This window comes from Lithobates pipiens, unplaced genomic scaffold (genome assembly GCF_037356315.1).
Source record: "Lithobates pipiens isolate NorthernLeopardFrog02 unplaced genomic scaffold, aLitPip1_a1.2 Scaffold_16, whole genome shotgun sequence".
Taxonomy (NCBI): Eukaryota; Metazoa; Chordata; class Amphibia; order Anura; family Ranidae; genus Lithobates; species Lithobates pipiens.
The window spans coordinates 80,919,432-80,943,451 of record NW_027507748.1 but is presented as its reverse complement, the minus strand read 5'-3'; the positions used below and the strand labels follow the sequence as shown (position 1 = coordinate 80,943,451).

At 41.2% G+C, this 24,020-nt stretch overlaps 1 protein-coding gene across 2 annotated transcripts in view; it reads left to right on the top strand.

Moving 5' to 3' along the window:
• CXADR (CXADR cell adhesion molecule) overlaps positions 1–24,020 on the top strand; it is a 98,446-nt gene that overhangs the window by 61,241 nt on the left and 13,185 nt on the right. The window contains exons 3-7 of one of the 2 annotated variants that reach the window (XM_077480058.1): positions 1,256–1,457; positions 1,617–1,769; positions 6,814–6,936; positions 10,669–10,807; positions 11,768–11,954. In XM_077480058.1, coding sequence (XP_077336184.1) covers positions 1,256–1,457; positions 1,617–1,769; positions 6,814–6,936; positions 10,669–10,807; positions 11,768–11,954 — 804 coding nt within the window. Of the gene's footprint in view, positions 1–1,255; positions 1,458–1,616; positions 1,770–6,813; positions 6,937–10,668; positions 10,808–11,767; positions 16,979–24,020 lie in introns of those variants that run through there. The other variant, XM_077480057.1, reaches the window with a different exon arrangement.

The following is a 24,020-nucleotide window of genomic DNA, read 5'->3' as shown; positions in this document are numbered from 1 at the left end:
ACAAGTGAAGGAAAACCCAAAATGTTGGGTATGTTAGAGGAAAGAAGGGTAAATCCTTTCATTTGGACACTGGTTCCAGTGACAGCTGTCCCTGGAGGGTGGCGGGGGAGGTGTAGACTTTCCTCATGGCTTCATAATGTATGTTCAAGATGAGAAGTGAAGGAAAAATCTCCCCAGTGGGTCACACATGGTGTATTAAAAAGGAATTTATCCTTTCCTTGCACACTTCAGAATGGGGGGAAAAGGGTTTGGCTCCAGAGCTGCACCAAGCCTCTGTGAAGCCCACAATGTGCACTGTACTCCATAGACCCCTGGTGCCCAACCTGCAGCCCTTTGGTACATGTGTGAACCTCAGAAGTATATAAGGGGAACGTTGATTAGGGTAATATCATTGATCTCTACTAGTCTCATGTAACATGTTCCCAGTTATCTTCTGCAGCATATCCCCAGCCAAAAATGTAGCTTATCCACACTGACCCTCATTTTTCCCTATTAGTTTGGATGTTTCTGACTGCTTTCAAGCTTTCCATATAGTGACCATTATGTATGACCCTTTCGTGATGTCAAGAGCCGTATTTGAGCCTCCCTTTAGCTCATAATTTGACAACCACTGCCATATAGACCCTTTTGTATACATTGTGTTGTACACGCTACTTTGGTCCCAGTGGGTACACTGCTCTTTCGAAACACCCACGCTGATCCTGTCTGTGCCCGGACTACTTCTAGTAATGCGTGGCTGATGCAAACTCAAAGTGGAACTTTAGTCAGGAAATTAAGATTTGCTAGATCACTTCAGGCTGGCCCCTTTTGCAGGTATGACTGCATGTAAAACATTAAACATAAGTGTCTATACTGTTAAAAATGACAGTAATACACTGTTGCACCCTGCTCTGCACATGCTCAGTCGCTTTTTTTTTTTTTTTTTTTTTTTTTTTTTTTTTTTTTTTAGCACTGTGCCTAGTTTGTAGAGGCCGATCTGATGACAGCCTAAAGATTTACTGCTGTTCAGAGGCTTCAGAAAAAAGCAGCCTTCAGCAAGAAGAAACTATGCTGGAGGCAATTCACTGTCCATACAAATTTTGGTAGTATAATTAATGTGAAATGTATGTTCCTTGCTTGGGAATATTATTTTTCATTAAGTTATGGGTAAAGTTATGCATCAAAAATCATGAGCTCGGTACCATGACTGACTGGATTTCCCACCTGGAGTGTGAATGTTTAGTAAATTATCTCTTCTCTCCCTCTTTTGAAACAGATTATTAATTACAATACGGGTGTCGTGTACCAGCACAGCGGACCACTGAAAGATCGAGTACACTTTTCATCGAGTGACCCTGTAAATGGTGACGGCTCCATAGAGATTATTAATCTGCAGGAATCGGACACTGGGGCTTATCAGTGCAAAGTAAAGAAGCTTCCCGGCATCCAGAACATGAAGATGCGTCTGACTGTGTATAGTAAGTCTTTTCAGAGATTAAAGGGATGGCAGCAGCAGTGTGAAAATTGTCTGTTTTTGGGTGGACAGATGAGGGGGTGAATATAGGGATTTGAGTCTTAAAAGGGAATTTGGGGGGCTACAAGTATAGAAGACCTAATTTCATTGTCTGTTCATACAGTTAAGCCAGGAAAGACCAGGTGCTTCGTTGACGGAAATCAGGAGATTGGAAGTGACTTGACCCTTAAATGTGACGCCAAAGAAGGATCTGCTCCAGTCACATACTCCTGGGAGAAGATCAGTGGGCTGGAGAAGCTTCCACCCTCAACGTCAGGTGATAATTTTGGTTGGTTCTTCTGTAATGTCAGCTGTTCTTCAAGCTTGTAATGCTGAAGGCTATCTCTGAAACATTGGAGACCTCAGTTACAAAGGCTGTGTATTCCTACCAGTATCTTGGGACTAATACAGACCTGTCATGATGCTAGAAAAATCAAACTAGGATAACAAACCGTTTCCTTCTGCAAAAATCTGTTTTTATAGTGGAGCCTGCCCATGGAAACCACCTGTAATTCTCTTGATCTCCATTCTGTACATTGCATTAAAGTAGAAGTTCAGTCAAAATCTAATCAAAGGCTAAACCTACTCCGACCCCCCCACTCTAAGCCTATTCTTTCTAACCTTGTAAAGGAAAGATCTGTATATTTACCTGTTCTGAATCTGGTCTGGTTACATGATCTCTGCAGCTATTGTGTAGAGGAGAGATAGCTGACAATGGCTGCAAGTGCCAGGGAGATGCCACCCATAGGCTTAGTATGGGGCATCTGTTGTCTACTGCCCTGGTCAACTGCTTCCTGTGTCATGACCTAAAGTCTGTCCAGGAATTAAGGCAGAAGTAATCGAGCAGTGTTTTGAAACTGCCAAAAAAACAGTGAGGTAAGCATGCTTAGAATAAATGGAAAGCAGTTTTATTTTTGCCATATAAGTACATTAATTCTATATAGGTACATAGGGGAGATGGAATTTAGAAAAAAAGTGAACAGAGGTGAACTTGGTCATTAACTTGTAAGCAACAAATGTCAGTAAAGGGCCCAGTCAGCAAGTGCTTAGAAGACCACAATTGGAAGGGGGTTCTTGGTGAACAAGTACCCAGATGATGCACATTAAATCATTTTACAATCAATCTAAAGTTTAAAGTCAGATGGCAAGTAGGCAGGCCAAACAAAACTTTTTTGATAAACAAATTTGTTAGATAAACAATAAGACAATATTTGCAACGCTCATCAATAAACCTAAATCATGTGTGCCTTAAAGTCATAAGTGACAAAACCATAGATGATGACTTCAATGATCAAATTATCTTGGCAAAGCAAAACGGACAACAGTCATGCAGGTGCTCATTTATTGCATAAGTCCATAAATTTATTAAACTATATAATTATGTTTTCAAGTCCATAAACCACTGTGCAAGTGCAAAAATTCTTCCTAAATTAGATCTTGTGCCACTAAAGATGATCGCCACCAAATTTTCTAGTGTATGACCATAGACTTCCAAGCCATCTCCTGCTTCTACAGGCGTGTTTTAATTTTTTTTTTTTCGCCTCTAGAAGCACTTCTATTTGTGTTCTGTGTGTATTTGCACATTATGACTACTACAGGCGTTTTCTGTCAGGGACGTTCAGAGGCAGGAAAAAAAAAAACTTCTCTATCGCGTTTTCTGGAGAAGTTTAGGAACTGTAAAAAAACATCTTTCTCTCCGAAACGCGTCTTATCTTTCTGAACGTCAAGTTTTAGTAAAAAAAAAAGTGTGTTGTCACTACATCATTTCCTGGCTTTTGCAGAGGGGCGTGTAGTGCAAGAAACGCTTATAAACAAAATTCTCTTAAACTCTCATAGGCTCCCCTAAACTTTATACAATATGCTTTCAATTTGTGTCTTTTATGCCACTTTTTTAACCTAAAAATTTTGAAGTTTTTTCTAAAAGTGTGCATGGAGCCTGATGGTGTAAGATATAATTTAGGAAGAATTTTGCACTTGCACGGATTGGTTTATGGACTTTAGGATCACAATATAATTTTATAGATTTTATGTTCAGTTTTATTTATGAACTTGATGAGCACCTACACGATTGTTGTGCTTTTTACTTACTGAGATCATTTTGTCATTGGAGTCATTATCTCTGGTTTTGTCACTTACGATTTTATGTCATATAGGATTTAAAGTGGAGGGCCACCCTGAAAAACCAAAATACATAAAAATTTTGCAAAAATTCAGGAAAAATGAAAAAAAACTTTTTTTTTTTTTTTTTTTTAACTTACCAGAAATGCCTGTTGCTAGGCATATCGTCCTAATCTGCCTCTTCCTCATCCGCGGTGAGCTTCGGTCTTCTCTCCTCCGTGCGGCATCTTCTGGGTAATGGGGCACTGTGTGTTCTGGGAACTGTGTGTCCCAGAACACAGCGCGCCCCATTCACAAAGTGCTGCACGACTCGCGAATGCGCAATAGGAAACGGGCAGTGAAGCCGCAAGGCTCCACTGCCTGTTTCCCTTAGTTAAAATGGCGGCGCCGGGACCCGAGGGACGGGTCAGCCTCGGGCGGCTGACATCGCGGGTGCCCTGGACAGGTAAGTGTGCTTATTTAAAAGTCAGCAGCTACAGTGTTTGCAGCTGCTGACTTTTAAAAAAATTTTTTTTTAAAGCTGGCCCTCCTCTTTAAGTTTAATAGGCACTGCAAATATTGTTTTATTACAAAGAATTTTACGTGTTCTGTGTGCAAGTTGTAACATCACTTTAAAACAAGCTTCTGTTCACCTTTTTTAGCTATTGGCATTTTGTAGAAATTTTCAAATTTCACAACAGAGGCACCTTTCCTACGAAAGAAGATTTCAGCAACCTGCCAGCCCTTTAATGTAAACACACAGCAGGTGCTTATAAGCTGTTAGAAGCTGACAACCCAAATTCGGGGTCTTTTTTTGTGATCTTTGAGAATGAATAACCTTAAAAGTACAAGCAGCTGGAGGTATGAGTGCTTAAAGCCTATCTGCGGAAATTAAAAATTATCCCTTGCAGTTAGTGCCCCCAAACTGCTAGCAAGGGCGAATGCTCATTTTTTTAAATTTATTTTTTTAAATCTGAAAAGTGTTTTTATTGTACCTCATTTCATTTTTCATTATATCGGAGAAAGAAAAGTACTTCTTTGAGAATATAAAGCATAATGTTATCATAAACCTAACCTAGGAAAGGAACCGTGTGCAAAATTATACGTTGAATCAGAATGAACTGTCCGCACAATTGGCGTAATACCAAACTTATTACTAGACTTAAAACTAAACACAGAAAATTTAGAAGACGCATCACTCAAGGTTAATGCCATCCATTAATATAAAAGATAGAAAAAAGCTTCCCGTACGGCGACTGCTCATTTAGGCCTAGGGGACAGGAAAATCTTTTTTTCCCCCCAAGAGTCCAGTGCAGGGCTTCTGCTCTGCATGATAGTTACAAGAGAAGGTTGGGAATATAACAAAATATACAGTTACCTACTGGCTGCAGCATCGGTCCAAAGCTGCAAGCTGTCCCCTGCTGGCTCTGCCCGTTCTGAAGCCTGGGGCAGGACAGGAGGTAGGAGCAGCTGGCTCAGGCTTTTAGCAGTATGCTGAGAGGCTGAGGCTGCTGCTTGTAAGGCATTTGGGAAGCTCTGTGACATCAGCAGACAGCAGGCTTTGGCTTACTGTTGGCTGATTTTAATTCCCTGGGTAGCACAAAGTGCACTCCTGTGACCCACTCCTTCGGCCATACTTTTCTCTTAAGGTGTACATTTAATGCTAACCATAAGTGGTCTAACAGGCAGATATTTTAATGCAGAAGAAACATACTTTGTCTCTTCTGCATTAAAGTTATTTGCCCCCACCCCATCCACGGATCCAGCTTCTCTTTTTTTTTTTTTTGTGCTGACCCAGGTACCTGTCCAAAAAAGAAAATGAAGGTGAGGCAAAGGGGGTAGACCGCAGACTAAAAAAAAAAAAAAAAAAAAAATCTTCAACCTTTCTTCACACATAATGTCCACTGAGGAAGCTGCTTAACTTTGCCTGTACTGCCCTTCCCAATCCTTTCATACTATTTGACCTCCACAAATCCGTAACCCAACAGTTAAGCAGTATTATATACATGCCCTCAAGGAAAGCCATTCCAAGCAGACCCCCAATGATACCAGTGCAGATCATCCTCTGGAAACTGAAACCCTTGATGTTGAGGTTTTGATTCCTCTTGAAGCCTTTTATATATACAGATCCAGATGAACAAGGATGCAACAATAGATTTCTTACCCAACTCCCACCTATTTCACCTTCCATTCAATCTTCTGTCCAAAATCCATCTTCAAACCTACCCAAGTCAAGGAGCCATACATCCAGAGCTTTTACCAAGTGGTGCTCTCTGACCTACAAGTGTAAATCCTCGGGACCTGAACATGGCTTCCGCTCCAATCTTACCAACCCGGAGAAACAAGCACTCCAACAACCATCCATTGATCTGAATATCATTATCAAATCGGCAGACAAGGGAGGAAACATTCTCCTGCAGGATAGAATAGGCTACCTCAGGGAAGCATATAGATTGGACCCCAAGATCTACCCTTACTCTGTGAGTTGTAATTTTTAACCTAAACAAAGCTATTAGTATCTGTTTTAACATACTGTATGAGTTCCTATTCTAAAGTTACTTACCTGCCTGTCCACTCCTGTAGAATGATGCATGCACAGCTCACTGTAAAAACTCGGCTATGCGGAAGCTGACTGCACATCAGGAGTGACATCACCCCTGCCTGGCCGGAGATCAAGACCCGGCAGCTGGTTGCTCAAAGATGCGAGCAACTGGTGGGGGGAGCTCCGGGATTCTACATCGCTGGAGCTGAGGTGGGTATAGTTCTGCTTTAATAATGTTGGAGAACCTGTGATTGTCAGAACAGAGGATAGAGGCTGTGAGGATTGGTATGGCTGTGTGGAGGGAGCCAAGGATCGGGTAAGTGTAATGGCTTTTTACAGTTACTTAGACCTAAATGAGCATTTAATCCTTGTAGTGCAGGGGCAGCCCCACTGCAAGGGAGGACTTTACTTTCCCAGATGCACTTTGTTTCATTTTTAGAGAACAATTTGTATCTCAGAAATGCCTTGACATACTGTTATAACTATATAACCTGTGCTTGAGTATTTTGCCATTCCCTCACTTAAATAGGCAGGCTAGTGACAGGTTTAGGCAAGAGTCTGTCTGCTTTGTGGAAATACTGATTGCTCTCGATTTGGACTTTTTTTTATACATTTTAGACTATTTTGTAACAAGTATTTTAATCCTTCTATGTTCCTAACTCTGTTCCTCTGTTTTGCTTAGATGCATCAGGAGCTATTCTCAGCGTAAAAAATGCTTCTCAGGCATTTAGTGGAACATACAGATGTACATCCCGGAACAGAGTTGGTACCGATGATTGCTTGCTCATCCTCAATGTTGTTCCCCGTAAGTATTCCATTGGGTGGTGTTTTTTTTTTATAGCATATACTATATGTTGTCTTTCCAGTTACTGGATAATAAGCTGCAACCAGTAAAGTAGTTCACACCCTTTTTAGGGTTGTCCCATGTGTTCTGTCAGCATAGGTCCAAAACGATTTTACCAAAGTTAGTGCTTCATCTGGTGCTGCCAGGACGTGAGCACCTGGCCAGCTGCCACAAACTTTCATTAGCAGGTTATCTGACCACGCTGAACACTTCACATGCCAAATTTTGAGGGAGTACAGAAGCAAATGAGACCTTTATGGCCTGAGTGATTTCATTCTCATTACTAAATCTTCAAGTGATTGTAAAGTCTCGTGGTGTGTGTTTTTTATTTTTATCAAACATGTTATACTTGCCTGCCCTGTTGCAGTGATTTTGCACAGGGCAGCCTGGATCCTCCACTTATTGGGTCCCTCTTTGCTGCTCCTGGCCCCTCCCTCCTGTCAAGTGCCCCCACAACAAGGGGGCAGCCAAACTGCAGCTCTGTGTCCATTCAGACACAGATCTGCTGTTCGGCCCTGCCCCCTCTCCCCTGATTTGCTTGACTGACAGCCACATGAGCCAATGGCGCAGCTGCTGTCTCTTAGCCAATCGGGGGGGGGGGGGGGGGGGGAGTCCTGGGTGGCTGAGGTACTCGTGGACATCGCTGGACAGAGATGGGGCTCGGGTAAGTATTAGGGGGTGCTGTGGGGGCTGCTACACACGGAAGGCTTATCTCGATGCATTCTGCCTTTACAACTTTACAATGTATGGGCTTTTTTTTTTAATGGTTTTTCTCCAAATCTATTTTCCTTTTGCAACCAAATTTTTTAAAGTAGACTTTGGAAGGGATTTTTTTTAGTAGAGGGAGAGAAGTCCAGAACCTCCCCCCTGTTGCCTGCTTCCCTGATCGAGATTTCCTCTCACTTCTGTAACAGTGCCAGGAAGGGCAGAGAACATATAATCAGACGGTCATAGCGGTTCTAGTCTCCCCACGCTATATAAAGGTGTTAAAAAAATAAAAAAATAAAACAGATCAAGATTGAATGTTTTTTAGTAAATATTTTCCTCCTCTGTGGACATCAATGGGAGCAACCTGAACTGGTTATGTCATAGGCTTTCCACTGACTAGGAAATGTAATCATTTGCCCCAACTGTTCTGTCCTTCCCCTGCCTGATGTCCCTTAATTTGCTGCACTGAAAAGAATGTCCTAAAATGGACCTTTCTCAGTTGTCATGTATGAATCATTCCAGCAGCTCCTGATAAGAAGTAGCTTGTAAGGAATTATTTTGGCACAAAAAGGCGTACTGGCTTATTTCATAACTTGTATCAAACTGGTGAATCATAGTTCAACAAGTAAAGGTTTTCATTAATGTAAGCAGTGATAATGATGATGGCAGTCAAACTATACAGTTAACAGGGCTCAAAATTTTAAGTCCTGCGCTACTAGCCAGGCTTTAAGAGTTACTTGCCACCATTTGCCTGACCTGCCCCTAATCGCACCCTCGTAAACTAGGTCATGAAACAGTTTCAAAACTAAATATTAACAATATTAATATAAAGCTCATCGGTGCTGGCCTCATCGGTGCTGCCAGGAGGATTGCCGTTCAGATCACACAGATCGGGGAATCTCCCACTGTGACACAGCTTGTATATGAAATGCTGGCCACTTTCGAACAAAGTCCTGCCTCTTGGACTGGAATTGGACCAGTGTGCTAGGTATCATAGGAGACTGTCCAGGAGGAGGTGCAGCCGGCGATTCAAATACAAGCTGTGTCACATCGGGGAGTCTGGCCGGCTCTCCTCCTGACAGTTTCCTGGCTGATCGCTCCTGGCAGATGCCCTGTAAAAAAGACTGCACCGCTTCTGCCTGAGTGATCAGCCAGGAAACTGTCAGCCCAGTCTGTCACTGCTCCACACTCACCCTCAACTGATTTCCACTCGCCAAATGGAAATGGCGAGTGGATATTTTGAGGGCTGCAGTTATTAGAGCCTAGCACCAACCAGAGAGGCAGGAAACGCTGACTTTGGTTCCTCTCACAGGACATAATGGCTTTCACTGACAGTTTCTCCATCATGAAAATACCCCACCATTCACTATCACAGCTCCCATCCATTACCAGCAATTGTATCTATTTATTTTGGACTAAAGGACACGCGTTGGTTAACTGGACAGATAACGTTAATGTACTATTCTTGAATGTACATTACAGGACATGGAATTAATGTATTCTGGAACCAATGGGTTATACTGCCACCTTCAGGAAAATTGGTCACTGGCAAGCAAAGCTGTAAGGACAACCGATTATAACCCTTCACACTCCCAACGTGCTTGGGTTTTTTTTGATTTTTTGTTTTCGTTTTTTCCTTCCGGTCTTTTTTTTTTTTTTTCTGCAGTTGCTGCAGAGCCCCTTGGATGCCTTGTGTGCAGTTTCTAGATCTGTTGCTTCTTGGCTTTTCCTCCAAATGACCGTATCGGGCCCCCAGCTGGGAAGATGGTATGGGGCCACAATTTGGCCCCTGGGTGCTGGATTCTGCATTTAGCACAATTTATTGAGTTAATCACACAGTACTCTACAGGTCCAGGGCACAGGTCCACCCATCTGTTATAACCCAGTCCCTTAAGATCCCTTAGGGGGGTTATTTTGCTGTATAGGGTTTGTCTCTAGATATCTGCCTGGTGGGGTTTGCAGCATTGAAGATAGCTGTAGTAAGGACTGTTGCCTTTTAAATGGGAGAATAGATGCTGCAACATTTTCTTGTGCAGACAAATATTGAGAGGATGGCTCGCTGTTTAAACTTGGCTGCGTCTTTTTTTTTTTTTTTTTCCTGGTCCCATCAGCCTGGGCTTTCCACTGATCCTGCACTGCTACCTTCTAGTTCAGACTCTGCACAAGCGTGCCAGTGCCGTTTTGGGACATGCCCATGAGCTCTACTAGGCCTCTCCTGTGAAAGGTTTACATGAGGTTTACAAAGGTCTCCAGTACCCGCAACAGCGATACCATGGGAAAATGTCTTCCAGGGTCACAGGTGTTAACCCATCTGACCCTGCAATGCATTATGAATACCCCAGGTGAGTGCTCTCATACCTATGCCATGGCAGATCGTAGGTACAAAGGGCGTGGCCCTGGGGGTCCTGCCAACTCACAATAACAAGGCAGACAAGATGTTAGTCCAGGCCTCTGCCTTTTTCAGGAGCCTCCTTAACCCCAGTAGAATTTTCTACTGGCATGTCAGCATTTATGGTCAGCTCTTGGCCCCGTTAGATTATTCAGCCAGTAGAGGCCACAAGTGGTCTCCCTCTACCTATTCCAGAGTCTCTGATCTTTCTACAGCAGCAGATTTGTTTTTTAGCAGAGGTGAAATACTCAAAGAATTTTTTTCCTTTTCCATGCACCTTCAACTTCAAAGCTGTAAGCATGTTATGTACATCACATGGTACAAAGCCCGCAAAACTCGATTTAATTCCATATTGTAATACAAAAACGCATTTAAATTGTGTTTTTTTTTTTTTTTTTTTTTTTTTTCCATTTGGGGTACATTACAAGTCACAGGTACGCTAAGAAATGGATTTTACAAGTAAGACAAAAGCCTATTTTTTTTTTTCATAACCTTGATAGATGTTCCATAATTCCTTTTTACTGTAATATCATGAATAATTCTGGTATAGAACAACAAATGTCCTTATGTTAATTTGACTTGTTTTTCTTGTTTAGCTGCAAACACAGCTGGGATTATTGCTGGAGCCATTATTGGGACATTACTCTTCCTGATAATTCTGGGCATTTTGATCTTCTGTTGCTGCAGAAAACAAAAAGAAAAAAAATATGAGAAGGAAATCCAACATGAAATAAGGTGGGAATATAAATCTGTTTTATTGGCTGTCAGAAAACATGCATATATATTGATTTGCTAGTACATGGAGATAGATGGGGACTCCAATGTGGGCCACGTTACCAAACCGTATGCATCATAGGGATGGGTGGACATTAGGGCCCATTCACACTAGTTAACCCAAGTTACTTCAACACTCAGGAAATTATGCAGCACAGTCTGATGCGTTGTGGTACCATTCCTTTTGCATAAAACCCCAATACACCTACACAATGTAGTGCACCACAATGGACAGACTTAAATATTTATATACATTCTAACTCTGTATTTAAAGTGTTACTAAACCCATGACCGTGCGTCACTGTATCTGTTTTTCCACAATACACAGAACATGGACATGAAATTATTTTAGTAAACATAAACTGCCAGATACTTTTTCTTATCGGCAGTATAAAGCAGTCTTGTGACTTCTATTGATGTCTGGCTGAGCACTGGTTAAAGCTTGTAGGAGGCGTTTTCATTCTCCCCTGACTGTCCTATGAGGCTGCATGACCCCCTGACCCTATCTTGACAGTGCTGATTGGCCCTGTGCTGATCACATGCACCTCCCAAAAAAGCCTTCCGCAATAAACACAAAAATGAGCGTGTGCCGAGTGCCTTCAAGGGCTCTGTACTGTCGGGAGATGGATTCAGGACCATGGAAGGAGGAGAATCAGAGAAGACTGGATCAAACAGCCTTTTTACACAATGTGGATGATTAACCCCTTTGGTTCCACAGTGAGTGTAACGAGCATGCTTTACTGCATATATAGACTGAGTTTACTGTTGTGGGTTTAGTAACTCTTTTAATTACTTGCCTAGTGGGTTCTTATTTTAGCACACAAACCTAGCAACTGACATGGAGCAATAACCTACATAGCAGATGTTTGTACTTTACATTATTATGCTTAGTGTGTGTTTTAATTGATTGTACTCTTCTAGAGAGGACGTTGCTCCACCTAAAAGCCGGACTTCCACAGCTCGGAGCTACATAGGAAGCAATCACTCCTCATTGGGATCCTTGTCCCCATCAAATATGGATGGCTATTCAAAAGCCCGTTACAACCATGTACCGAGTGAAGTGCATGAGCGTCCAGCAAGCCAAAATCCAAGCTTCTTGGCTCCCAAGGTAGCAGGTCCAAATCTTAGCAGAATGGGGGCCATTCCTGTCATGATTCCAGCACAGAACAAGGATGGCTCCATAGTGTGAAAGGTTCATTGTGTATCCTGTATATGCAGGTGGCACCACATCCATAAGACTTTCTTGGTTTTGTTCTTTCCCTGCACATTCCATAAGGATCCACCATTGGCTGAGGTCACTTGTACATTCAGCTTAATAACTGGTTCTGCACAGCGGTTACTATTTTTACCTATGTGCTTAGTCAGAAAATCTGTTCCAGGCAGAAATTTTTTTATTTTTTTTGTTTTTTTTTGTTTTTTGTTACTGGGGGTAAGGGTATAAACACAAGCTGAAGTGCAGAAGATGTTGGCATGTCCCCATATTTCAGATTTCTTTGGAAGGTACCAGTCAAGTATTAGGCACTCTTGTATAGCTGTAAACTGTTTTTGATGAACTGTTGGATAAGTTGGTCTTGTTTCTAGGAAAGCCACTGATTATGGCATGCATTCAAGTGCAGAAATGTCAAGCAATGCTTCAGTCTGTCATTTTGTGTTTTTTTTTTTATTTATTATTTTCTTTTATTACTAATTGGTGCATAATAAACAGTGTAGCAGACATGAATCAAATTATATTTAAGTTTGAGTAGCTTGCACAATGTAGTCGGCACCGTGCAAGGGCAGTTGTTTACTACAGCTACTCTTGTGGATATATTTTGTAGGCAGCTGTTTTCCCTTGGATTAGATGCAGGTGATCCCTTGACAACTGCATGTGGTACATTTGCCCAATGCCATCCACTTTTTCTTTCAAGATTGTTTTCAAGTGCATTTCAATATTAACTAGAAGAAATTGGAGACAAACTGTCAGGAGTGGACTAGTATGTGTTTTCTGAAACTTTTTTGAAACTTAGCTGAACAAAAAATTCTGGAACTGTTTTGCACAGGTCTGTAGTCTAATCCAGCTGGCCATATGTGTGGGCAGCCATACTGTTTAACAGCTGTTCTTGCAGACAAATCTATCATTGCTTTGGGTAGAGTTGAGAGCTGGGATAAGGATCTGATTGGCCCATGTACCTTCACTTGGCAGTCCCCTTACCTTTTTATATTGGCTGCTTTCAAGTCTTTGTTGCTCTCTGGGATCCTGGCTAGAATATCTTTACCTCCAGGCTTGGATTGCCATTAAATCATAAAGGGAATATATATTGGTTTTGTACATATTTTGTTTGATTCTATTCAGGACTAAGAAAAAAAAGTATACATTTTTTACCAGGATGTGACAAAGTGCTTCCTGTCCTGATGGCCTTCTTATTTGGTCTCAAAGAGTTGCCGCTGGCAAGATCCAAAGACATTTCAGGTTCTTGATCACACTTTGTGCGCTGTTTTCATCCATTGGCCCCTACAGCACTACAGGACAGACTACAGGCATAGATGCCAGGGGAGCACCCAGAGGGGGGACCAGGCAAACAAAACGCCCAAAAGGTTCTTTGGCAGTGGTATAACTTCAAAAGAGTGAAGAGTAGGTTTGTGGGACAAAAAAGTAGTCTCTTACAAGAAGCATTTTTCATTTATTTATTTTTTCCTAGTTGCTGATAGCGTTGCTTTAAAATTGGATAAATATAAAAAATATTGTATATTATGTAGTCCTCTGTCAAGCCAGCAGGTGGCGTGCTAGTCTCCTTTTTGTTCAATTAGCACAATTACTTTTCAGCTGTGCTATAAAAAGCCTGCTATGTATAGAACACAAACTAAGCATTTCAAATAACATTTACCCAGAACCATTTGTTTCCCTTTAAACTCTAAATGTCGTCCAGTAGAGCTGAGGATGAATGACATTGAAGTGCTGTCACTTGCTCTTTAGTAAAAATCACATTAGAATATATGGCACATTGACCACGTGATGCCAGATGCAGTAAAAAGCCAAGCTGCCAGGGTTTGGGGCAGCGGGGGGGGCGCAAGAAGATGCTTGATTTGCCCCACTAATTGCAGAATGGAGAGATCAGTTTCAGGAGAAGGGATTCTTAAAGTCTTGCAACCTTTTGTTAGTCTGTTGGAAGCAAATCTTGACTGTTGTTAAGTTGGTGGTATTAGTAAGGATTAATAAAGTGCCATTGCAAGTAATGGTTGAGGTTCCATCCTTGGATAGTTCTGCGTGTGCAGTACAGATCCATTTCACACCTGCTCCAGATTGCCCCGATGGTGCCTTTTTATAAATCAAAAACCTTATGCAGGAATGTATCTCTGAAGACGCGTGTGCCTACTTTTGTCTTTTCTGAAGGTGCTTTAAGTGTATAGGCACCGACCTTTTCATATCCTTTCTAACTACACTGAATGATACGTTTCTATGTCCTAGCCATCCTCGTACTCGAGTGAATGACATACAATGCAATATGACTAAACGGATTCTTCTATTAATTGGTTATAAGCCCGAGTATGACGATGAGCTTGCTGTATTTTTCTGCTTCATATTGACACGCTCCATCACTGCTATATAAAAGTCACTCCCTGCATTGTACTAATATTTATAGGAATGATGCTGATACCTTACATTACGGGCTAGCATGTTAAAGGACCAATAAAAGTAACATTTGTGACCTTTTTATGTACAAGAGCAATCAATACCATTTATGACGGGTGTTGTAAGCTGCTGTACCTGTAAAGAATGTCTGTCAGCTGTTTTTTTGATGATGAAAATTTACCTGAAGGGCCATTCAGTTCAATTAATAAGTAGTAGGGGGGTCTAGTGATTTTTCTCCCCAAATTTTTATCTTTGTCAAAAATATACTTTTTTTTTTTTTTGTTTGAATAAACTCATAAAACATTTTTAACAGTTCCTGGAAACATCATTAATTTTATCTAAACTCGCCACTTGGGTTTGTTTGACCTTTTACGGGTGTATGATGAGGGTTGTTTAGAGAGACGTTGTCATTTGGCCTAATCAGAGCAAAGGTGACAGTGTGCGGGTAGCCCACCCCCTGCCGTTTTTTTATTTATTTTTTTATACTTGCCAAGCTACATTCCTTCGCCTCCTCCCTGCTTCCACATGCCAGCAGTTCTAAGCTTCAGACAGGGGATGAAGACACAATCCACCCCTCTGCAGATGAGTGTTCGGGCCTGGTGGGGTTGAGTATTGTCACATGCTCTCTTGAACATGGAAGCCTTGCCATGGTAGCTGGCTCAGTAAATATAACTGGTTGGGGGAATGAGACTGTCTGCAGGCACTGGGTAAAATTACAGTATCCATTTAACCACTTAAGCCCCGCACCATTTTGCAGGCTAAAGACCAGAGCACTTTTTGCGATTTGGCACTGCGTCGCGTTAACTGACAATTGTGCGACGTGGCTCCCAAACAAAATTGACCTTTTTTTTTTTCCACAAATAGAGCTTTCTTTTGGTGGCATTTGATCACCCCTGCGGTTTTTATTTTTTTGCTCTTTAAACAAAAAATAGCAACATTTTTGAAACAACGCATTATTTTTTACATTTTGCTATAATAAATATCCCCCAAAAATATGCAAAACATTTTTTTCCCTCAGTTTAGGCCGATACGTATTCTACATATTCTTGCTAAAAAAAAATCGCAATAAGCATTTGGCTTGCGCAAAAGTTATGTTTAGGTGATTATCGTGACTGCGACATTATGGCGCATCGGACAATTTTGACACATTTTTGGGACCACTGTCATTTATACAGCAATCGGTGCTATACAAATAAACTGATTCCTGTGTAAATGGCAGTGAAGGGGTTAACCACTAGGGGGCGGGGAGGGGTTAAGTGAACCCTGGGGAGTGTTTCTAACTGGGGGGGCGGCATGCGTCACTGATCTCTGCTCCGATCACATGGAGCAGAGATCAGTGACACTGTCACTAGGCAGAACGGGGAGATGCTTGTTTACATTAGCATCTCTCTGTTCCTTCCTGTGAGATGATTGCGGGTATCTCTGTGGTGATCAAGTCCACGGGACCTGCAATCGGACTCGCAGAGGTCCTGACTGGCGACGTGATGGCACGGCGGCAAATCTTAGTGATGTACCTGTATGCCCATTTGCCTGTCTGTGCCATTCTGCCGACGTACATCGCGTGCACTGGTTGGCATGTGGTTATAAACGCTCTGTGCACATTTATGCAACTTTGTGGCCTTTTAAAAAAAAGTTTTCCATTGCCAGAGCACGTTCTGTTCTGACCAGTCAGCAGAAGACTTGACTTTCAGTTTTTGCCAGAGTCAGAGCTCCAACCCCTGGAAGCTATGGGCTGCAATGGATCTTTTATGAAGTAGGGTGGTGGAGGCCAATGGTCTATACGCTGCAGTAGAGTAGAGGTCTTTTTAGGAACTACAAAGCTGCCTATAATTTCATAATTTTGAAGAGCTGTAATCTTCAAACCCTTCTACTCTAGGAATGAGGTCAATTGGTTCCATATTTCCTAATTAAAATGAGTCCAAACTTCCACATCCACTGAGTACTCTGCGAATGAATTTCAGGTTATGTGATGGTCCGTGTCAATCTTACAAATGTTCTAAAATTCTAATTTGGTGGAAATGTATGTTTTTGTCTAACTATTTCACTGTTTTATTGCTAACCAATACATATCTGTTACAGATTTTCATTTCCATTGTTCACTTGCTATTTATTCAGTGTTGAAATAGGCAAAGACATATTTTACCCTCATATCTGATTGCTGACATCCCAAAGCAAAGAAAAATAAATGAAATTGCTTATCTTGCTTATCTACTTTAATGCAACGATTAAATCAAATCCGTACATATCAAACATAATACACCTTATCAGAAAGGAACTTCTAGCGGTGGTGGCACAGCGCAGAGCTGGCCCTTTTTTTTTTAAAGGGTGTTTCCTTCAGAAGATCTGATGGAGCACAATTACCGGCCGCTTACTGTTTTTATATCTTTTTATTGAATTTGAACAACACACTTGTGTTCAGTTTTTCTTTTTTATGTACACTAAGGGCTTTCAGACGTGTAAAATTTTTTGTAGTTTTGTGAAACTTCTGTACTTTTTAAAATAAAAACTTGCGGTTAAATCCAGACTGGTCTCTTTCAGCTTTTTGTCAGCAGTTTGATTTTCTTACTTAAATCTTTGAATTAAAAAACTAACTGATGCTTCATGATTCTTCACTTTTGCTTCATATCTTTACAAATCGGGGAATCTCCAACTTTTGCTGGATATTTTGATCGGGTTATAAGTTATTTTGCAGTCTATGGTTTCAAGTGTATCTTAAGACAGTGATTTGGTTTTTCTTCACCCCTCTAGTTGTCCTGTAAACCAGAATTTTTCAACCAGGGTGCCTTGAGGTTTCTTCAGGAGTGCCTTGGCAAAATGCCAAATAATTGCCCAAAAATTGTGTACAAGCTGGCATGTGGATGAAGGCTGCCCTTTTTAGTTACACAAAGTCACAGGTTTTCATTGTGCACCATTACAACCTAGCTGCCAGTGTCCTAATGACCAATAGAATCATCAGTTCCTAAGGAGGATGTCCGTTTCCTACATAGCATCTTTGTTTGACTCTCCCATGCCCCTCTCCATCAGATTTGTGGACACATTAGCTGAGGGATGGGGAAAAAACAAGGCAGAAGAGAAACAGTGGCATTACTAGTCAGAACCAGTTTGCAAAAGGTGTATTTGCTTTGCAGTGGCAGCTGGTGCTCCATTTTCTTGGGGGGGTGGTGGTGGCGGCCCATCACGCCAACTATACCCCCCCCACCCTTTCGCTCATTCAATCAGGCTGTCAGCCCCACACTTGCTCCATCCAGGTTGCAGTTTAGAAGGCTTCCTCCCGACCTGAGTCTCGTAGTCGCTTATCCCATGTAGTTGGGTCTCAGGACCTGCTTACTGCTTGGCTGGGAGGAAAAGCAGGAAGACATTAGTGAATATTCGCTAATGTGTCACAACTGGGTGGGTTCCTGGCACATTTTTTTTTTGTTTGTTTTTTAAGCCAGTTGGAGCCCCAGGCTTTTAAGAATGTGCTTCCAAAAAAGAAAAAATAATTAAATCCATGCGTCGGGCTCCCTGCCTATGTAGATTAGGGGCAAGGTGAGTGGACTAGGGAGGCTGTACCCTGTATGAGCACTGTTGCTTTTACATTTTGGAATGGGGTGCCTTGAGACTCTCCATAATTTTCAAAGGGCGCCTTGAGATTGCCCATTTGGGTGCCTTGACCAAAAAATGGTTGAGAAACACTACTGTTGTATGTGATGGAAAATTGATAACTTTTTTGAGTTGTAGAGAGCAAGAGGTGAGGAGAAATAAAATACTCCAATGGCCTCAGTGACGACTCTCTAACATGGGAAGTCTATTCACCTTGGAGTGATCTTATTCCCTGGTGTGTCTAGAGGACAGTAATTGAAGGGAATTGTGCCCTCAGCAAAATGTAACCCGATAAAGTCTCTATCTAAAGACGAAAGTTTTAAAAGGTTACATTTTAAAGTGAATGTTTCCTATTTTGCTCAATGCATATGAACACTTTGTGCCCTGATTTGTATTGTTTAAATTTCTTCACAGTGCAGGTCTGAGTTGCCTGATTGCAAAAACAATGCCCTCCCTGTGTGGATGATATCGTACCTTAGCATACTTTAACCAATTAAGCTGGCTGTGTACTAGTAGCTACAGGGTTCCCTGGGTGTCCTGATTTCTTATGTTTTACAAGCCTTCACACGTTTTCTTCATGCGAGTTGCAAATTTGGTTTTCATTGGGCAATAAATGTTTTATTGTTGCACTGAAATGGCCCCTCTGTGTGTTTTTATGTCTTGATTTGATTTTTTTTTTGGTCTCTGAAGGTGCTACATCTTGTGAAAGGTAGCTTACTGGAGTCAACCCCTGACATGCATGATAAAGACTAGTTTATTGGACTCATGGTTGTGCATCCCAGTGTTTTCCTATGCTATAAGGAGGTTCCCTATTCACTACTTATGCTATAAAGACATTTCTTTTGTTTCTCCGTTTCTTTGATGGTGTCTGGTACAACCAGGATGAGTATTTAATCTCCCATTGCAAGTATTTCTCCTACAGTATTTGTAAGTGTATATAGAAGTCACTTTGAAGGCCCGTTCACACCAGTAGCATGCATTCTTCTCTGTATAAATTGTGTACAGTTGCATTATGTTGTGCGTTATGCCGTAGGGGAGGTGTGATGTTTTTTTTATTTTTTTTATAACTTTTTTCTTTGTTTAGCTTTATGCACTGCATGCAGTGAAGTGTTTTGCACTGCGTAAAAATACAGACCTGCCTCATTTTTACACATTGCACACCACCACACGTGTGGCGTGAACAGGGGGCACATAGGGAGAAGCTCAGACATGTTCAGGAGCGTGTCCAAACTGTCAAAGCAGATGGCCAATCCTAGGCGGCAGGAGCGTGCCCTGCAGCGGCATGTTACAAGGGGCGTTTATACTTGTGGCTGCAGGGAATGCCTCTGCTGCCTATGATTGGCTGTTTGCTTTGACAGCCTCTGTAGCTCAGGTGGGTTCGGACTCTTGTTCGATCATCCCTGATGAACGAAGAGCAAAGGTGCCACTTGAAAACCGAACTCTTAACTGATCTAAATGGTACAAACTCATTTGTGTGCTTATGTGGGAGAAAAGGCACTTCATACATGACTTTTATGGGAATTATGTAGTATTAAGTCTGTCATATGAATGTCATGTTTGATTTTCAGGTTCTTATACCAGCAGTCACTTAACATCCTATTGTGATGGATTTAAACACCCTGTGATGTAATGCAGCCACCCGATCCACTCCGGTCTCATTATTAGATTATTGGCAATAACACTCAAATGGTTTCCACAATTTAGCCCTTTATGTTGCTAGTTACTAGAAAAGACAAGACAAAGGCTTGCTCTGTAATCTTGTGTGGCGTTGTTATGCTTTTGTTTAATTATAGCTTGGATCTGTTTGTTTGGGAAGTAATTACTGTGCCCTGTACATGGATGGAGAGAAGTGCAGACCGCTTTATTTGGGCTTCAAGCGCACAGGACGCCTTTACTCTTGGCTGGAAAAAGCATAAAACTGCGTCTTGCACAAGTTTAACAACAAATATCATCGGCGCTAAAACGTGGCCTTGTGTGGATAGTAGGGTCACAGTCGGTGGCATGGAGTCTAAGCCCAGTGCAGTTAGACAAAAGCCATAGCTGGAGGATATGAGTGAAACAAAAAGCAATCAATGGGACCCATTGAGCGCTGGATCATTTTGTTTTTGCTTTGCACATGAGTAAGCGTGCCAAACCTTATGGCATTCCATTGGTCAGATCATTTCATTTGGCCATTAGAATACATGAACGCTGAACCACTTCAGCTCCCGAAGGGTTTAACCCGCCCCCCCCATATGAAAGACCATTTTTTTTACCGCACTGCAGTATTTTAACTGACAATTGCACAGTGCAACACTGTACACAAATGTGTTTTTTTTTTTTTCTCAAATCGAGATGGTGGTATTTGATAGTTTTTGTTTTTTGCGCTATAAACAAAGGCTGACCATTGCGAAAATAAAAAAAAATATATTTTTTTGCTATAAAACATGCTCAATAAAAAAAAGTGAAAAAATAAAAAAAAAAGCAAACTTCATGAATTTAGGCCAATATGTATTCTGCTACATATTTTTGGTAAAACAAAAAAATCCCAATAAGCGTATATTGATTGGTTTGCACAAAAAATTTATAGCGTCTTAAAACTTTAAAATGTTTTTTTTACTAGTAATGGCGGTTATCAGCGACTTATAGTGGGACTACGATATTGCGGTGGTAAAAATGGACACATGACACTAATACAGTGATCAGCGCTAAATAAAATGCGTGGTCACTGTACTAATGACACTGGCAGGAAAAGGGGTTAACATCAGGAAATCAAAGGGTTAAATGTATGCCTAGGTTGTGCTTGCTCATTGTGGGGAAGGCAAAGAGTCATGTTCCTGCTTTGCAGCAACACAGTAACAATACCATCCCTTCGGTTAGAAGGCAGTCTGCCTGTGTAATCGGCAGGCGCTGCTGGGCTTCTGCGCACGCCCAAGACCTGGATGTGTCAGATCATACTAGGTACGTGATCTGACAGAGCAGCCGCCCTGCAGCAGTAAATGTACTTTTTTTGTGCCCAAAAACTTCTTTCTTGAACACGCAAGTGATGCTGTAAATGGCAATATGTGCATTTACAGGCTGAAAAAAGTTACACTTGCAAAATGGCTTTTGTTTGTTTTTTTACTTTAAGGCAACAGCCCACCCTAAAATAAAAAATTACATTAATAATCTCAAAAAAGATATAATTAGAATTTCTTTTTTTATTTATTTTTATTCTTTTACTTAACAGAAAACCCGTTGCTAGGCAGTAGGGATGAGCCGAACACCCCACCCTGGTTCGGTTTGCACCAGAACCTTCGAACGGACCTAAAATTCGTGTGAACTTTAGAACCCTATTAAAGTCTATGGGACTCAAACATTCAAAATCAAAAGTGCTAATTTTAAAGGGCTAACATGCAAGATATGCAACTGTGCTGGAGGCACACAACACCTACTTTAACTCCTGCAGATGCCTGTATTATAGAACACCAGCAATAAAGGGTAGTATACAGGTGTATACTGTGCTGGAGGCACACAACACCCACTAACTCCTGCAGATGCCTTAATTGGAGGAAAAACAGCAATAAAGGGTAGATACAGGTTGTATACTGTGCTGGAGGCACACAACACCCACTTTAACTTTAAGATGCCTGAGAAAAGAACACATTGTCCCTGCCTATCTAGCTCTTTCCCAGCACGCCGGAACACACTACACAAGGCCGCCACGCTGGCAGCCTTATATAGTGTGGGGTGTGTACTAAACCCCCTGAGCTATAATTGGCCACAGGCCAATTATAGCTGTAGAAAACCATGATACCCACCCCCCCCCCCCCTTTTTTCCTTCTTTTATAACATTAAAGTAACACTAAACTCTGGATGTTTATGGACTATTTTTGGAGAATAAGAATATTGTTTAGGATTGGTTCACACATGTAGTTTCCCCACGGCTGTGTTTGCTTGTGTACAGAACACACATTCGTTTGAATGGGCTGCTGTAGCTACTGAAAAGGCAGCAAAAAGGTCCCTACAGCTTTTCTGAAATATCAGCCACAAGGAAACCGCATAGTTCAGCGCAATTCCTAGTGTGTGAGGGTGCGTTTAATGGTACCCCTATGCATCTCTTGAGTGACAGAATGTTTCTCTGTTGGTGGTTGCAGGTTGGAAATGTGTGGCAAGTGTGATACAAGCCTTAGCCCTAGTTCACACCAGTGGGTCTTTGTAATTGCTTGCCTCTCATTTAATTGCAATGCTTCCTTTAACAAAAGTCAATGTAAGTCGCAATGAAATCCCCAAAAAGTAGTGCAGGAACCTTGAGTCACAACAATTTGAACGGTTCCATTGCCAGCAATGGGTTATGAATTGTCATGTGATTTTTGAACTGCCAAATCGCATAACAACTTGTACTGGTGAGCCAGGGCTTTGTCATGCTTTGTAACAGAATGTCAATGTGACACTGTTATTACGTTTTACACTGATCAGCCACAACATTATGACCACTGACTGGTAAAATTAATAACCTTGAATATCACTTTACAATGGCACCAGAAATTGGGTGGGCTATATTATGTGGCAAATGAACATGTTGTCCCTGAAGTTTATAGGCCAGCGTATGGATTTGAGCAACTTTGACAAGGTCCAAATTTTTATGGCTTGACGACTGGGTGGAGCAACACCAAAGCTGCAACGCTTGTGGGATGTTCCCGGTCTGTAGTGGGCAGAACCGACCAAAAGTGGTCCAAGGATGGAAAACTGGTGACAGGTGGGTAACCAAAGCTCATTGATGCAGATGGGAAGGCCGGACCATGTAGTCTGATCCATCAGAAGAGCTACTGTATCTCAAATTGCTGAAAAAGGAGCAGACTGGTCAGAGTGCCCATGCTATAGAATGATACCTATCAAGAGTCCTGATAAGGCTGCGCACCCCGAAACAAATCTTGAAAAAAACACATTGAGGTTTCCCCATGGGGGGTTTTTAGCAGCAAAAGTAAGTCAAAAGATTTTCCATGAAAATAGATTTTGACAAAAAACTTGACATGGGTTACACAGTACAAAAATTTAAAACATGAGCTCTGGTTTACATGATATACGACAACTTGGATTGCATAGCAGATTGAACAGTAAATGGTATCCTAAAGTTTATGGGGAATATGCATCTAAATATGCTACCCACAAAATTGGTTATGGTTATACTGTCCGATGCTGGAAAAAACCCCAATGCATTTCGACCTTTTGGGGTTATGGTCTTCCTCAGGGGGTTCTTATATTTCTACAGGCACAACAGGAAAAAAATGTTTTTTTAAATATTACCTATATGTACATTAGACTAGAGTAGTCACATATTTATAGGGCTGCAACTAACGATTATTTTCATAATCGATTTGTTGGCCGATTATTGTTTCGATTAATCGGTTAATAACCTTAAAAAAAGTGTGGTGTATAATTTAGTTAATATGTAAAGTTAAAAAAAAAAAAAGCAATTTATTCTTAAATATCTCTATTCAGTGGTAAATATGAATAACCAACTATATGGTTAGGGAGCAAAATATCTAATCTACTCTGAGAATAACAGACAGAAGAGATATACTGTATATACTATTAGCGGAGATATACTGTATATACCGGCAAATACAAGGGAAGAGATATAATGTATATACTATTAAAGGCTATAGACTGTTAGAGGAGAAATCTACTGTATATACTATTAGAAGAGATGTACAGTATATACTATTAGAGGCTATATACTATTAGAAGAGAGAGATAATGTATATACTATTAGAGGGGATATATACTGTATAAACTATTAGAGGAGAGAGATACTGTATATACTATTAGAGGATATATAGTGTATATACTATTAGAGGAGAGATATACTATTAAAGGGTCAATCTAGTAAATATCATCAGACTCATTAACTTTAACCCCATTTTGTTACTGGCCGATTAATCGATTATGAAAATAGTAATCGATTCATTTCATAATCGATTAGTTGTCGATTAATCGATTAGTTGTTTCAGCCCTACATAT